The sequence below is a fragment of the Lepisosteus platostomus genome, chromosome 1 (assembly GCF_059453375.1).
Source record: "Lepisosteus platostomus isolate fLepPlt1 chromosome 1, fLepPlt1.hap1, whole genome shotgun sequence".
Classification (NCBI taxonomy): Eukaryota; Metazoa; Chordata; class Actinopteri; order Semionotiformes; family Lepisosteidae; genus Lepisosteus; species Lepisosteus platostomus.
This window is the reverse complement of record NC_142611.1, coordinates 50,943,083-50,959,542: the sequence shown is the minus strand read 5'-3', so window position 1 is coordinate 50,959,542 and position 16,460 is coordinate 50,943,083. Positions and strand designations below refer to the sequence as shown.

General features: G+C 38.7%; 2 protein-coding genes across 5 annotated transcripts in view; both read left to right on the top strand.

Moving 5' to 3' along the window:
* The first annotated feature begins 264 nt into the window (after window positions 1-264).
* On the top strand, window positions 265-15,709 carry LOC148678078 (NACHT, LRR and PYD domains-containing protein 3-like). Of its 4 annotated transcripts, XM_088631339.1 has the most exons (8): window positions 265-485; window positions 2,449-2,563; window positions 2,734-3,023; window positions 3,403-5,116; window positions 5,836-5,919; window positions 8,217-8,300; window positions 10,026-10,109; window positions 13,983-15,709. In XM_088631339.1, exons 3-8 carry the CDS (start codon window positions 2,735-2,737, stop codon window positions 14,308-14,310), a joined length of 2,583 nt encoding a protein of 860 aa, XP_088487465.1. In that variant the 5' UTR covers window positions 265-485; window positions 2,449-2,563; window position 2,734; the 3' UTR covers window positions 14,311-15,709. The 4 variants fall into 4 exon arrangements, 3 of the variants coding, with proteins under 3 accessions (XP_088487465.1, XP_088487459.1, XP_088487471.1); XR_015936410.1 differs by lacking the exon at window positions 13,983-15,709 and adding an exon at window positions 6,087-6,190 and having other exon boundaries at window positions 2,449-3,023; window positions 10,026-10,045; XM_088631333.1 differs by having other exon boundaries at window positions 2,449-3,023.
* The window catches only part of larp7 (La ribonucleoprotein 7, transcriptional regulator), a 19,270-nt gene continuing 12,835 nt past the window's right edge, over window positions 10,026-16,460 (top strand). Inside the window, exon 1 of the mRNA XM_088631382.1 lies at window positions 10,026-10,109. The gene's annotated coding sequence lies outside the window, so the exon portion shown is untranslated. The remainder of the gene's footprint in view (window positions 10,110-16,460) is intronic.

The window sequence follows — 16,460 nt, the reverse complement described above, 5'->3', positions numbered from 1 at the left end:
GCTTACGTTCACTTTTTCATTTTCAAAGACTGGGCAGTGTTTGATAGACTTTAAAATGATGTATTGGAGTGAGTAAAACAAAATCCTTCTGACCAAGTTTGAGTTAAAAATTAAAATTCTCATAATTAAGATGATCTGATACAGGAACCACTTCTAGAGGGAATTAGTTATAACTGCTTCACATTTCAATTCATGAAACAACTTAGTTCCCAGTTTTCTCCTGCGCATGCATACTGTTAGGCATACAACCTGCTGTCGAAACGCTTCCCTGACTACTCGTAAGTAGATTTCCTCCCTCTAGTTCTGCAGTATTGGAGCTGTCTGTAGGGGCGAAGACCGAACGGAGCTACTTTGTAATTATGCGCCAGTTACTGAGACACATAACGACTGTAGGTGACGGTGAAATTGTGATATCGGAGGCACAGTGAGAGCTGAAAGAGTAAGAAAGATGCAGAAGCTGCCTTTTTAGATATTCAATACAAGAGGTAGGTACAGTACTCAATTACGAGTTGATTTTTAAAGACTGATTTGCACAAATCTGACCAACACGGTAGTAATCGGAAAGAAAGTAAGCATGCGTTGCTTAATAGTAGTTTTCAAAATTGTTTTCAAAACCCTTTTAGATTGTCGACAAAAATAGCAATGACGACTTCGCCTTTATGTGAAGTCATGATGGAAAGAAGAACTAGGTAGTGCAGCAAAGCTTCAGCTGTAAAGGTTATGAAAGAATCTAGAATTCCTAAACCGCAATAAAATCTGAAACTTTCTAAAACTCGATATTTTGAAAACATAAAAAAACACTACAAAAATACGCTGTTTTCCACAAAATTCCAATTGTATTATACAGTATTTAAAGAGCAAAATTTGCAATAGAATTTATCGGTGTGCAGTAAGGGGCACATGAGTTGAACTCCAACTACTAAAACAGTTGCAAAAAATATAAACGAATCCGTGATCCCTCCCGAAATCTTGGTAAGATGGGTTTAGAGTTTATAATTAATGGACGTGATATCTGTAGACAGCAGTCAGATTGACTTGTCTGTGATAAACTGCCTGGTGGGCACCGAGTATCGCACCTGGTCCGACTTTCGTCGCAACAGCCAATATGAAAACCTACCTGCATTGACCTCACCTAACACACTATACAAAATAAACAAGACGAGATGTGTTATCACACACAATACCTCCATAAAAATCAATAGGAGCCCAGTTACTGTTTAATGTTGACCTTTATTACTGAAAGCGGATCTTTACAGTATGGCTGTTTATTTAATGATTATTTTTCCATTTGATCTGAGAAAAACTTTTCAGTTTTATCATGAGGATAGTATTCTAACTTTCAGATAACACATGTATGGAACCTTTTTTATATTCTGAGAAATAATTTAATAGAAAGATGTATCAATACACATTCATCTGGGAGGAGCGGTGGCTCTGTGGCTAAGGATCTGTGCCTGTGACTGGAAGGTTGCTGGTTCAAATCCCGCGGCCGGCAGAGGAATCCTACTCCGTTGGGCCCCTGAGCAAGGCCCTTAACCCTAACTGCTCCAGGGGCGCCGTACAATGGCAGACCCTGCGCTCTGACCCCAAGCTTCTCTCCCTGTCTGTGTGTCTGTGTCTCCATGGAGAAAAGCTGGGGTATGCGAAAAGACGAATTCCTAATGCAAGAAATTGTATAGGGCTAATAAAGAAACATTATCATTATCATCTGGGATGTGCGAAAACACATTATTGCTTTTTTTAACTGAACTTTAAGCAATCAAACCTCGGTCATCGCTAAAAAAGAATAGAATCATCGTAAAATTCACTAAATGTCAACAAATTCTTGTAATATTTAAACGACATTTTTAAAGGTTTAGTCATCAAAAAAAGAAGTACACAAAAAATAAAAACAGATAAAGTATTGTATACAGTCTCTGTACCAAAAAATGCTAAATTGTTATTGATGCCTTTATCTAAGACACAGATGCTTTTTAACTGAACTTTTTGCATGTAAGATTAATCTACACGCATTTAGGTAATACATGAATGTCTTTTTCTGTTCAAACATAATAAACATCACATTGTGAAGAGCTCTAATAAAACTGCGTGCTACTGCTTATTGACTTTGACCACTTTGCTCACTGGTTATGTGAAGGTCTAATGTCAAAAGACACTGATTATTCAATTTCCTGTACCTGCATTGTTGGTGTCAGTTATGTTTACCTGCCTCATATACTGTGTGAATGAGCAGGTGCAGTTGATTATATTTACTCATTTTTACAACCATCAAAAGATGAGGAAGTAAACCAACCTCAGACTGACCAAGTTTTCTTGGGAAGTGGGCGAAGTATGAAACATTGAGATGGGATGTAGTGATGTAATTTTCCCTCATATCGTCTGCCTCTTACGTAAGCCAGACAGGTTGTGTGTGTTGTCAACTAATTCTGTTTTAACTTCTTTCTCAAGCGTCAGCCAGTCGGTTGGCTCAGGGAGTTTGGATTAAGGATTACCTTTCTCCTAAATGCTTCTCTACTAAAGGCCCTGGAAACAAAATAAATTGTTTCTCTGGCATAAGGAAGGGGTGAGTAAAAACTTGTTTCAAGCATTTTGGAGTAATGTTCCTGGGAAAAGCATCCTGATGCTGATGTTCCATTGGAGCAAATGAGAGAAACTGATTTGGATATACTGTAGAACTGCAGTAGCTGTGTGAGATTGATACTGTACCACCAGTACCGTGTCTCCCTGTTCAAGAATGAGCTCCTTAACGGTGCTGAAAGAGCGCAGAGCAACACTCGTGGATGAACTCGAAGATCACATTGACGGCCTTCTGGAGGAGATGGTTTTGAAGCAGGCATTTACCAGGGACGACCGCGAGGATGTGCTCTGTGAGCTGGGGCCTCGAAAGAGAATCCGCAAGCTTCTGGACATCATCGACTGCAAAGGCGAAGAAGTTGCCGGCATGTTCCTCTTGACATACAACAAACTCTATGAGTTCAAGACAGAAGCCGCGGCTGAGCCGAAGAAGGAAGCTCGGGATGAGGGTAAACAGCTTTTATTTAGTAGTTGCCATGGTCAAGCGTAAGCGTAGCTGCAGTGGCAGTCTTCTGATGAAAATAAGGATTTCAAAGTTGATCGTAATGGGAGAATTTAACTCTTACCATTTTCCTTAGCAGATGGGAAATGTTTGTATACGTGTTCAATTAAAACGTTTTAGGGTGCATAAACTGTAATAACATACGAATCAACATGCTTAACATGAGATAACTATTAATTCACTCAATACCTCAAAAAAATCTAACAATGTAACAAGATACTGTATGCTACTGATACTTCAAAATGAACCCAAAACCTTTAGGTAACTAGTTGCTGAAAGCATTGGCTTTGATTACTAATTCAGTTTCATCTTCTTCAATTTTTCAGAGTACAGTAAAATAATACAAAAACACAAACAAGTCCTTAAGCGCCGGAATGAAAGCATGCTGTATTATAACACACGGCATGGCGAGAAAATCTTGTTTTCTGAGCATTTTGTCAATCTTCTGATTGTGAACGGACACCACAGCATTGAAAATAAAAAGCATGAACTTCTTGCCTTTGGACAGCAACGGATTCACTTGCAACATCATTCAGTGGAGCAGAGGCTGATTAACGCAGCACAGCTGTTCTTCACGAATGGTGGGAGACCTGTAAAGAAAATTCTGATAACAGGGGTCGCTGGAATAGGAAAGACGGTCTTGGTCCAGAAGATATTATGTGACGTTGGAAATAACCAGGGGTATTTCGCATTTGACTTTGTGATTCATTTGACTTTCAGAGACCTTAACATGATCAGCAAGCCAATCAGTTTGAGGGATTTGATTCTGCGAAAAAATGGACACCTGACCAAAATGCTGGACGATATATTGTCCAACGATGACAAGCTGTTGATCATTCTGGATGGCTTTGATGAGTTTAAACATTATAAGGGATGTGACATTGAGGAATATGTTACTGAGCATGACCAACCAGGAGATGTGGTGCATATATTTGCCAGCTTAATGCAAGGAGAGCTTCTTCCAGGGGCATCAGTCCTGCTTACTAGCAGACCTACAGCCATAAGTTACATTCCCATTGACTGCATTGACCGCTTTGTAGTTGTCATCGGCTTCTCAGTGAATGAAATAAACGACTTTTTTCTAAAGTACTTTCAGAATGAAGAGTTAGCACTGACGATGCTTAATATGGCAAAGGCAAATGACCTGATGTTCACCTTGTGTTACATACCGGCCTTCTGCTATATCGTATGTAGCATTTTGAAAGAAAGCAAAGGGCTCACAAGTGAAAGCCCCAAAACCATGACTGACATTTATGTGCAATATCTGGTTGTTTTGCTGAAGTCTCACACTCAGAGCAGGACAGTAACCGCTTGGCGCAGCAGCTCAGGAAACATGGAGGAAATGACGGAGACTGTTGTTCTCCTAGGTCGCCTGGCTTACGTTAAACTGCTGCAGCACGAAACCCTCTTCTATGGCAATGACTCTGAAGTGCAGCAGTTGGCTGGCAGCGATTTCGTGAGTACGTTTCTCGATAAAACCTCAGTTCAAGAGCCCTACTGCACAGTGGATATTTATTCCTTCACACACTTAACTGTCCAGGAGTTTTTTGCCGCTCTGTATTATGTGCTGGTTGAAAAGCCTGACCCAGACGTCCGTGATTCTGAGGTCTGTCATCAACAAGGGATGAGTGCAGGATACCTGGACCTGTTCAATAGATTTCTTTCTGGACTGCTTTCCCAACGAAACCAAAGTCTTCTCGCCAGGCATATACAGTTAAGGGGAAAGAGCAAATCAGAATTCTATGTCCCCTGGCTGTTAGATGAAATCAGAACGCTCTGTGAGACTGGAGCTAACATTTTAAATCACCTGCATTGTTTTTTTGAGCAACAGAACAGCTCGCTGGCAAAGAACATCCATCCCAAGGTGTTGCGGGTGAATGTAAGTGATGATCCCCTTTCTCCAATGGACTTCGGTGTGGTGAAATATTTCTTAAACCTTGTGAGTGGAAACATAGCAGAATTAGATTTAACCGCAACAAACATTACTACAGAGTCTCTTAGGGATCTACAGCCCCTCTTGTACAGATGTGAAAAGCTCTGGTAAGTGTGCAAGCTAAGTAGCTCCTTTGCATTTTTAAATACTATTTTTTTTCCCTTCATATTTGTAACAGTGTTACCAAGGACTAAGCTGTAAAAATAAAGTGCAATAAGCTTAATAAATAGCAATTATCTTAAAGTGTATTCTCAGGAGAATCTTACAATTTCTCAGAATTACTAAACCAGTACTAATGTACAGTCAATCAATAATCACATCACTAAGATTGCTGGGTCAGTATTGCTGTGAAAGACAGTTTTCTAAAATGGAATCAACACATTTTGTCGTTTGATAATCTCCCTCATGGCTAGATCATAGAGTACTAGTTAGTTGTGAACAAAAGTGTTCCAACACAAATCAGGATTAGTAATACATCATATTTACATAATAAAATATTCTACTGTAATGTGAAAAAGGAACTTCAAATGTTTCTATATCTTCACTCTTTGTGTTGGTGTACTGTGGTTCTGCCTAAGCGTTCTCAACTGAAAAATCAGTGCTAACAAATTAAGATGAAAAACATAATTTTATGTATCATTTACTGTATGTGTTTTATTTTGTGTTGCTAAAATAGGTGCCTTTTCCAGATTAGATATTCTGATATCTGATATACTGTATAACGTGTAAACTCTGATGTATCTTTCAATACGTAATGGGTGAATTGAGAAAGTGTGCACTTTATATTTAGCTTAATATCCTGTTATTCTTCCCTTTTACACATTAGGCTTGGAGACAACAAACTAGATGTGGAGGCTATGCAAGTACTTGCTGAAGTACTGTGTTCTACACAGAATTTGCAGTACTTGGGGTATGTATCTGTTCATTTACGATAAGTCACACGAGCTGCTACCATCGGTCGTGATTATTCATACCTCGAGGACATGCATCCATTTTCTAACCTCTTCATCCAGTTCAGGGTTGCGGGGGACCTTGAGAACATTTTAATGTTTAATTAATGTTATTTTTTACGTACAGGTTCTTCAGTCCTGTTTAGAGAAAGTATTGGGGAAAAAAGCAATTGTTGAAAAGCAAACAATATGTAACAAAATATTTAACAAAAACATACATTCTTATTACAGGTAATATGGCTTTGTATTCATATATTTATTTAAATAAATTTAATTTATATTAATATTTTGTATGTCCACTTTTTGATAACTACATTGCCCTCAATGCTGCTAGTATAGTTTTGAAAGTTTGATATTGTCGTATTCTTCCACATGTCAGAAAGAACATTCTAGCATTCTGGTTCTTCTCTGAGGCCATGGAGTCTCATTGGAGGGGAATGAACACATTCTGGAGTACATTGCTGTAAGATCTCCAGCACGTTCTCTACTGATTCTTTGCTGTTATGGCAGTGCACTTCAGATAACTGCCAAGCATTGAAGCCTCAATGCAGCAATTGTTTTCCACATGGTGTAGTGTAGTGTTAAAAGTCTTTTTCATTAATGGAAAAAAAATTTCACCTTTTATTATCATCACTGGAAGATCCTGCAGACCTTCCTGGTGTTTTAATGTTGGATGTCAGCATGTTGTGAATCGTTTTCATTGTAGTGTGCATTTTCTCCAGTTAAAGCGAAAATACAGATCTTTGACTCCCCTGACCTGAGGAATTTTTCTCAGTCAAATAAACTTCACTGTGCATGTTCTCCTACAGATTTAAAGTTTTTACATTGTAAGCTTCAGCAATCCTGAAATTTGGTCATGCAGGTTTTCCTCCTATATGTTTAGAGAGTTATCTTTAAGATGGACTGCTTGCTGCTGTGGAGTTTAACACTCCTTCTAGTTCTAGTCTGACCTTTGGCATCTGGCTATGTGGAGCTTGCATGTTCCTCTTGTGTTTCTGTGGGTTCTCACTAGGTGCTCCACTTTCCTCCTCCTTTAAAGATAAGCTGGCTAGGTTTGCTTGGCTAAGTGGAAGAGCTTTATTGTGCTTGCCACAACCCAAAACATTATAAGCAGTTTTCAGAAAAATTAACTGCACTTTAGTGACATCACTGAAATTTCTGACTGTTTTTAAAGGAGAACTGCTGGCCCAATTTCATTAAAATCATTACAAATAGCACCACTATTAGGTTATGCAAATGTTTAATTAATTTAATTCGTTTATTTAGAGGAGAACTGCAGGCTCAGTAAGAAACAATAAGATAATAATAAGAAGAAAACTGTATCAGTCCCAAAACAGTTATTAAATCTCATTAACAAAATTAATTCATTGATGGTATATGAAAATTTTAGAAATTTCGAATTAAGTTCAAAATCGTGAACTTAGTGAAAGTACTGTAAGTCGCAAACCCCTGGTCTCACCATGGGCAAGAATGAAACTTCCCATGAATTGCGACGTGATACGGCCCTTCCTGCTCACTAGTCACTGTAATGACTAATGTAATGCGATGTATGAGCGAATTAAGTACAGGCTGTGCAGCAGGTATTTCACCTCAGAAGGTTTCCAACATGATCTGCATGCAGTGTTAACAAGTAAGTTCCATTTATCAGCAAAACTGTCTTGAAATTGAAAGCAGTATTTCTATTAGATTAAAAGAGATGGAACAGTGTTTACAATGTAATAGGGCTGCTTCACCTTACTGGACGTTGTGTTGCCTCGTTCTGAATCACAGAATATGGTGTTGGGCATACCTGGAAATGTCATGTATTTTGTGATGTAAATTGGAGGTTTTACACATTACATGTGTACATTTTACTTTTATTGTGGTTTGAGTTGCAAAGAATCAATGATGATTTTTTATAACCCTGAAACATAAAAATAGAGTTGCAGTTCCCCTTTCATGCTGTAACGTTCATCTCAGACAGTTAAAATATTCAGACACGTTTCTTCCAAAGCCTATGATTCTAAATAGACAATTCTTGAAAGTACACTTTAAAACTAGTTTTAACACAGTTGATATGCTCTCTGTTTATCAATTATTTACTTGTTCTTGGTGGTGGTTGTCTGGTTTGTGAGCTTTTTATTCATGTGTTTTATAAATATGATTTATTTTTGTACAGTTATGACACCTATCTCTCATGGGATGTTATCTTTACTTTTTGAATGGAAATGTTGTTATTTTCATTGATGTTAATTCTTTTCTTTCATTTTTATGGTAGTCTTGGATGGACAGATATTGGCAATGAGGAGTTAATGGTTCTCTTTGAGGCCCTGAATGAAAACCGATCTCTGAGGGAGTTATGGTATGTACGGAGGGTTTCTGTAACTTTATTGCAGCAGGATATTTACAGAATTGCATGAAGAAAATACATATTATGATACAAACTGACAGTATCCAAATTGACACAGTCCTTTGCAAAAGTATTCACTCATTTTAAATAATTCTGAGTACTTACAAGTGCTGTACTTGTTAATATTTTAAACACAATGAATGTTCAAATTGAAGCCTTTTAAGGAAGAAGTTAAAACCATATAGAAAAATGAAAAACTAAGATCTGTTGATTGCGTATGTTCAAACCCTATGGAACACCCAGATTAGTTCAGGTTTAGAAAATTACTTTGAGACGTCACACAATTAGTCTGTGTGAAAAGTGTGTGAAAATTCTCTTTTGATTGTTGTTTACAGTACATTTACTGTTGACATCCACTGCATTTTGCATATTTCAATATCAAGATTATCACAATTTGGTGTATTCCTGTCACTTGATTTATGAACATAAAATTTGTAGTGTAAGAGCCTATAGTGAGAGGTCACACTACAAGGATGGTGTCACGCCCTCTGCAGCCAGAGGGCGCTCCTTCTCTGTCCTGTCCCTAGTTTCCAGTCTGCTGTCCTTCCTGTCCCTCTCTTTCCCTTGGGCTATATATTTCCGGGTTTTGCACTCTGTCCTGGCTTCTATACGGCATTCCTGAACTCTTTGCACTAATGAGCCCGGGACAGATGGAGTCTCCTGTTCAGGCGCGGCTTAGTTCTAGAGAACTTAGATGTGTAATTTTGTATGACTTGGCAATGATGAGCTTGCTCTCTTGTGATGGTCCATGTCACGTGTACTGCAGTTAATGTGGAGGTGTCCAGGGACATTACCTTATGATTTGTTTGCTAGAAAAATAAATTACAATAACACACACTTAACATGAAAATGGCTGAATTGCTCATTGTGTCCATTAATTTTGTCCAGATATCCGACTACACAAATCCTTTAAAAAAACAACCATCTGGCAACCCCAACACCTATGTTGTGAGAATCAAATCCTAAAATGCAGGCTTCATTATAGCGAAAGGCTGGGTGTTTGTAAATCCGGGGCTGGGTATTTCAGACAATTATCCCAGGCATGCATGTGCAGTGTGCGATTCACTGAGAAAACCCAGAGCACAATATGGTTTCCAGGTGTAATCATCTCTCTCTATGCTTATGATGTCCAAAAGACGTAGGGAGAAATGCCATTATATCTAAATGAAAGCTCAGATTAGATCTATTTCTGATAATGTTTTGCCTCATCATTAACATGTATGAAAAGTAGATTTAATTCTTTCTATGGTATAATGAATGAATAGCATGACTGAATGATCAGTTAAATTTGAAAAAGTTTTCTGGCCCTTATTCTTATCCAGGGTATCCCCAAGCAAATTTCTTTTTTACTTTTTTATTCTGTCTCATATATATATATATTATATTTCAATTAATTGTTAATTCTTCAGTTTTAGATTCTTCAAATGTACAGTATATACCTGTATTTCATTATAAACTCAACAATAAACCATTATGACAAATATGCAGTGTTGTCTCAGTTTCCAGTTTTAATACTTATATAACTCAGACAGTATAGACTGTGTACTGTATTGTACATTTTATATAAAGTATTTTTCAGTTCAAAAGGTTTTGTTTTTGAGTGAATGACAATTGAAAAACAATTCCTTTTAAAATTGTAGATTTGATTAGCTTGTTTATTTTGTGTTGTGTTGACAGGATTGAAGGAAATCGAATCAGCTACAAAGGCCTTTCAGCATTTAGTGAGTTAAATCCAGCTACCTCTTTGCTACAAACAGTCGTGTAAGTACTCTTTTGCAGAAAGATGATTTATCCTTCTAAAAGTTTTCTGCTTAATTCAGTCAATTCAGCTTCAATTCAACTTTATTGTCATTAAACTTACACAGGTGCATAGTATTATGAAAAGTGTTTCTCATTAGTCACTCAGGTGCAGTATATAAAAAGTACAGAAGATAAGACAATAGATAGTAACACAAAAGCAATAACAGTAACATGTAATATAACATAAATAACATGTTAATTAATAAATATTAAATATTATTACGACCGGTACAGTTTTACTGGGCTATCGAGGGGACAGTACAATTTCGGCTTACATATGTGTGTAGTGGTGTAGGAGTACAGTCATTGTGGGTACAGGAAGACGTTAGGAGAGATCATAATATGGTGGGAGGGAGTGGGGGCGTCACCAGCTTGACAGCTCTGGGGAAGAAGCTATTTCAGAGTCTAGTTGTGTGCGACTGGAGTGACCGGAAACTTTCTGCCAGATGGTAGGGAAACAAACAAGTTATGACTGGGGTGAGTGTGGTCAGACATAATTTTGGTGGCTTTTTTCAGACTCCTGGTGTTGTATATTTCCTGGATGAATGGTAAGGCATTCCCGATGATGTGTTGGGCAGTTTTGACCACCCGCTGTAGTGCCTTACGGTCGGATGCGGTGCAGTTGCCGTACCAGACTGTGATGCAGCTGGTCAGTATGCTTTCCACCGTACATCTGTAGAAGTTGGTGAGGATCTGTGGATGTAGGTGTATTTTCTTCAGCCTTCTCAGGAAGTACAGCCGCTGTTGTGCCTTCTTGATGAGACTGGAGGTGTTCAGTGTCCATGTTAGGTCCTTAGAGATGTGAACACCTAGGAATTTGAAGTTATTCACCATCTCCACCGCAGACCCTTTTATGTAGATGGCGGAGTGAACTTTTCCTTGTCTTCTGAAGTCAACAATCAGCTCTTTGGTTTTGCTGATGTTGAGACATAGGTTGTTGGTTCGGCACCAGTCTGCAAGTTGTTTTATCTCCTCCCTGTAGGCAGTCTCATCATTGTCAGTGATCAGGCCCGCGACTGTGGTATCGTCAGCATACTTGATGATGGTGTTTGTGCTGAACTAAGCAGTACAGTCGTGGGTGAACAGGGAGTAAAGCAGTGGGCTGAGCACACAGCCTTGAGGGGCACCGGTGTAAAGGGTGAGTGTGTTGGAGGTGAGGTTGCCAATCCTGACAGTCTGGGTCTGCTGGTGAGGAAGTGTATTGGGTTGTATCTAAACCTAGAGCCCTGAGTTTGGTAGAAAGTTTTATGGGTATGATGGTGTTAAATGCTGAGCTTAAGTCAATGAACAGCATTCTTGTATAGGTGTTCCTTTTATCCAGGTGGGTTAGTGTAATGTGTAAAGCTATAGAGATTGCATCCTCTGTGGAGCGGTTTGTGCGATAGGCAAACTGGAGAGGATCCAGTGTTTTTGGAATGCTGGCTTTAATGTGTAATAAGTAGTTTTTCAAAGCACTTCATTATGATGGGGGTGAGTGCAATAGGGCGGTAGTCGTTCAGACATGTGGGGGCTGATTTTTTCGGTACTGGCACGATGGTGGTCATCTTGAAGCAGCTAGGTACAGTGGCCTGGGCCGAGGACATGTTGAAGATGTCGGTACAGACATCAGCTATCTGCCAGGCACATGTTCTGAGTACCAGGCCAGGGATACCATCAGGTCCAGCAGCTTTATGCGTGTTCACTCTTTCTTAGTGATTTCCACACATCTAGCTTGGATAGTGTGGGGGGTGGGGTGGTAGGGGAGTCAGTGGTCCAGGTGGTTGGTTCAGGGTTTTGAGCTTAGAAGCGTGCGTAGAAGGTGTTAAACTTGTTTGGAAGAGAGGGGTCAGTAGCGGTTACAGGGCTTGTTTTGCTCTTGTAGCTTGTGATTGTATTTATGTCTTGCCACATGCGCCGTGGGTTAGTGTTGGTGTTGTAGTGGTGTTCTATCTGGGATTTGTACTGTTTCTTGGCAGATTTTATGCCAGCTCTTAATTTTTTCCTAGCCCTTTTCAGTTCTTCCTCATTACCAGATTTGAAGGCTGCATCACGGGCTTTGAGCAGGGAGCGGATCTCAGTGTTCATCCAAGGTTTTTGATTTGGGAATTTGCATATCTTTTTAACGCTCACCACATCATCAGCACATTTGCTGATGTAGCTAGTGACTGCTAAGTCACTGCTAAGTTCACAAATATACTATAGCTATTGAGTTATCTTCTGATCATTTCTTAATACATGACAAAGGCTGACAAAATGAATACAGTAGCAGTTCCATAGAGACCCTCTCCCTAAACATTCCTATGTCCTTCTGGAATTCTGCAGGAGCTTCAGCACATGCTGCAACATTGACAGATGAGTGGTAGAATTCTTGCCTTCTATGCGGGAGGCCTGGGTTTGATTTCCACTGAAGACTTGTTGTAGAGTTGTGGGACAAACTTCCCAGGCATGTGGCTGAAACTTAAATACTTGTTTCTTACAAGATGAGATGCTTTCAGTAATAGGTAGTAGCTTAGATATGGCGTCCTCTCAGTTATTGTATATCCTTTATTATGTTCTCAACCACACATAATGTATGCACAGCCTAACAATTATAAGGTACAAAGCTGAATGATCAATCTACAAACAACATGATGTCGTCACAGAATCATTTAATCCAAAGCTTAATTTGACATTTCTATCTACAAAAGCCTATGCTTCAATAATAACAATAATAAGTGCTGTCCAATCACTGGATCTAAAAGTTTTGTCACACTGTTATTCTTTCACATGACTAAATAGAAAAAAAGTCATTGGTTTAAAAATGATTCACTTGTATGCCATTATGAAGTCACAGTCAGAAGAAAAATAGAGAGCAGACTAAAGGTGGAGCCAGCCACATTACTTTTAACTTTTACAAATGTGGCATGTTTGTGTTGTGTTGGAATAAACAGTTTAGCTATCTCACAGATAGACAGGGTACTACAGTATGTTTGTTTGGTTAGAGCTCCAGGATAGCCAGGTATTGACCAGGAACAATAAGGCCACAAAACGTCTTGAACACAGTGACATTCCTTAAGCAAGGATCATCCATAGTGCACTAAAAAGGTTTTGGGGTTTTCTTTTGATCTGGAAGAGATCCATGTAACCTACCAATGCAAATTCCTAACAAAGATTTATCCTAGAGATTCCTGTTTAATCCCGAATGAACAAGAAAAAACATTCATACATTTTCACACTATAGAAAATTGCATCTGTTGAACTTCCTTAAAACTTTAGCAGCTATTGCTATTAGTGACTGTAGCAGTCTTGCATGGTTTGTTTTCATTGTGGTCAAATCCTGAATGTTTTAGCCATTCATCCATCCATTTTCTAAACTGTTTATCCAATACAGGGTCACAGGGGAGTCAGAGCCTAGAGGTTTTAATTGAGTAATCATTCAGTGTGTTTTAATTACAATGATGAACCTAAATAGCATTTCGGCCTTGCAGTGCTGGGGTTCTGGGTTCAATTCTGAGCCTGGGGCGCCATCTGTGTGGAGTTTTTATGTGGTCTCCATGTTTGTGTGGGTTTTCATACCTGGTTTTCTCCCACAGTCCAAAGACATCCTGGTAGATTAATTGCTTCTAGGATAATTGTCACTGATGAGTGTGTTTTTGTGTCTGTAATGTGACGGACTGTTGTGCTGTCCAGGGTGTACCCAGACTTTGTCCACTGTTTGCTGGGATAGGCTCCAGCTCCCCCACAACCCTAAATTGAATGAAACAGTAAGGAAATAAATGGCAGCATGGATAATAAACCTTACTAATTAACATTTTTGATCAACCTGAAAAACAACAGAAGTGAATCACTTTATCATCCAAATTGGCATTGTTTCAGCGCAGTTTGGAATGAAGTGGACAAAGAAGAAGAGGACAAACTGAGGAGCATCTCTCCTGAAAGATTCTTTATCATCAACTTCACAGATGATGCATTTTGGCAAGAGTGGGGCAGATGGGTTCTACAGAGGTGTGAAGTGAACAGTGATGAGAAACTTGTGAACTTTCTTTGTAAAGTCTGTAATGTTTCCATTCTAAACCTGGAAATATGTTGGGTACAGCAGTGGTACACAAAGCTGAAACACCTGGTCAGATCCAGAATTACTAAGTGCAATGATGACAGTATCCGAAAAAAACTAGAAAAGTTTGAAACAATTTTAACCTTTTGATTTACAGATCAAATATAGTAAAAAGCAAAATGATATGCAAGGCTCAGAAAGTGCACATCACATTTGAACAATTAAACAAATAAATCCCTACATACTTTATAGTACTTTGTTCCCTGTATTGTCATATTCTGGGAAAGTATTTGTTTTCTTTTTCAGTCTAGTGTGAATATATTTCTAAGATGGTATCCACCCTAACCAAACTTCATACTGTGTATGGCTTTAAATAATTGAATACCAGTCTTTGTCTGTTTAAAAGTTTAAACTAAATACTTTCAGACTCTTTATCTTCTGGTAAATAAGCAAAGAAGATCCAAGTTAATTACAGGGTTAAACAGTCTTTTCTTTTTGTGTTTTAAATGTATTAGTAATAATAATAATAATAATAATAATAATAATAATAATAATAATAATAATAATAATAATTGCTTAAACTTATATAGCGCTTTTCTGGACACTCCACTCAAAGCACTTTACAGGTAATGGGGACTCCCCACCACCAATGTGCAGCATCCACCTGGATGCGACGGCAGCCATAGTGCGCCAGAACGCTCACCACACATCAGCTATCAGTGGGGAGGAGAGCAGAGTAATGTAGCCAATTCATAAAGGGGGATTATTAGGAGGCCATGATTGGAAGGGCCAATGGGAAATTTGGCCAGGACAATGGGGTTACACCCCTACTCTTTTTGAGAAACACCCTGGGATTTTTAATGACCACAGAGAGTCAGGACCTCGGTTTTACATCTCATCTGAAGGATGGCGCCTGTTTTACAGTATAGTGTCCCTGTCACTATACTGAGGCATTAGGACCCACATGGACTGCAGGGTAAGGTCTCCCAGGTGCTGACCAGGCTCACACCTGCTTAGTTTCAGTGGGCTGCCAGTTGTGAGTTGCAGGGTGATATGGCTATTGGCTAACATTAATGACATTAGAATTGAAATCTAATTTGGTTATTACACACGTGATGTGTACATTGGCAATAACAGTGCTAAACAGTTTTATTTCTGTCCATCCATTGTCTAACCGCTTTCTATGTATTTATATTTATAATTTGCAATACAACTTTTTGTGTACTGTTCTGGTTTTTGTATATTCTGTACTGTGAGCAACTCTTTTTAGTGCACTTCTCACTGATTGTACTGACTGTATTGTATTGTTGTATAATTTTGTTACACTGTCCTGTGTTGACTGTGCTAAGCTGCGGTTGCACTGCAATTTCCCTCACGGGATCAATAAAGTATCTATCTTTATCCAGTGCAGAATTGTTGATAAAGTCAGAGTCCATTCTGGAAGACAACAGGCAGGAAACACCCTCGACAGGACATGTCTACATCTCAGAGAACACACAAACATGCACGTGCACTGCAAACTTGAAAGCGAGCATGTTTGTTTTTTGGCCTTCTTTCACTAGAATAAGCTATTTCTGTTGAAGGGTCTGCAGTTGAGTAGTGTGTTCGGAGACTAAGAGAAAATATTCTTGCTAATAGGTTAGGCTGTATGGGGTAAACCTGGTTTCTGCATTAATCTTCCAGATTATTTCATGCTCGCATTCTGCTCTGCAAAATGATTTCTGTCTGATGTGAGTAGATTTGTCTTGCTTTTAGACTAGGTTTTTTTTATCTGTAAATAGATGTCATTGGTGTGTGGTTAATTTGGTTCGACATGAATATAATGATTTCTTTTTTCTAAATTTAATGGTAGCACATATTTTTTAAGAGAAGATGTTTTTTTCATGTATCTTTCTTTTGTTAATTATCTCTTGGGTTTTTTACTGTTGAAAATAAACCCCATGGTTTAGAATGCTGTGTCCCCTCTCTCTCATTAACACCACAGTTTCTTAGCCAAATTGAGAATCTAATGCTTTAGGGAACCACCAGACCTCAATAAAACATAATTTCTAGACATCTAAGACACTAGGTGGCAGTCTAGTTAAATGTGCCTTTTTATTAACAAATGTATTGCTATAATTTATCAAAATATGATAAGAGATAGGATCACTTTATCAGCCATATACAATTTCTTACATTAGGCATTTGTCTTTTTCACATACCCCAGCTTGCTCTCCATTAGACACACAGATAGGGAGAGAGAAGCTTGGGGTCAGAGTGTAGGGTCAGTCATTTATACAGCACCCCTGGAGCAGTTGGGG

What these genes read in the sequence shown, in the direction of transcription:
- LOC148678078 (XM_088631339.1), top strand. Translation starts at nt 2,735, where the DNA reads ATGAGCTCCTTAACGGTGCTGAAAGAGCGCAGAGCAACACTCGTGGAT. An exon ending in TACAGATGTGAAAAGCTCTG is followed by an intron (nt 5,117 to 5,835) that starts GTAAGTGTGCAA and finishes TTTACACATTAG; the next exon opens with GCTTGGAGACAACAAACTAG. An exon ending in CGATCTCTGAGGGAGTTATG is followed by an intron (nt 8,301 to 10,025) that starts GTATGTACGGAG and finishes TTGTGTTGACAG; the next exon opens with GATTGAAGGAAATCGAATCA.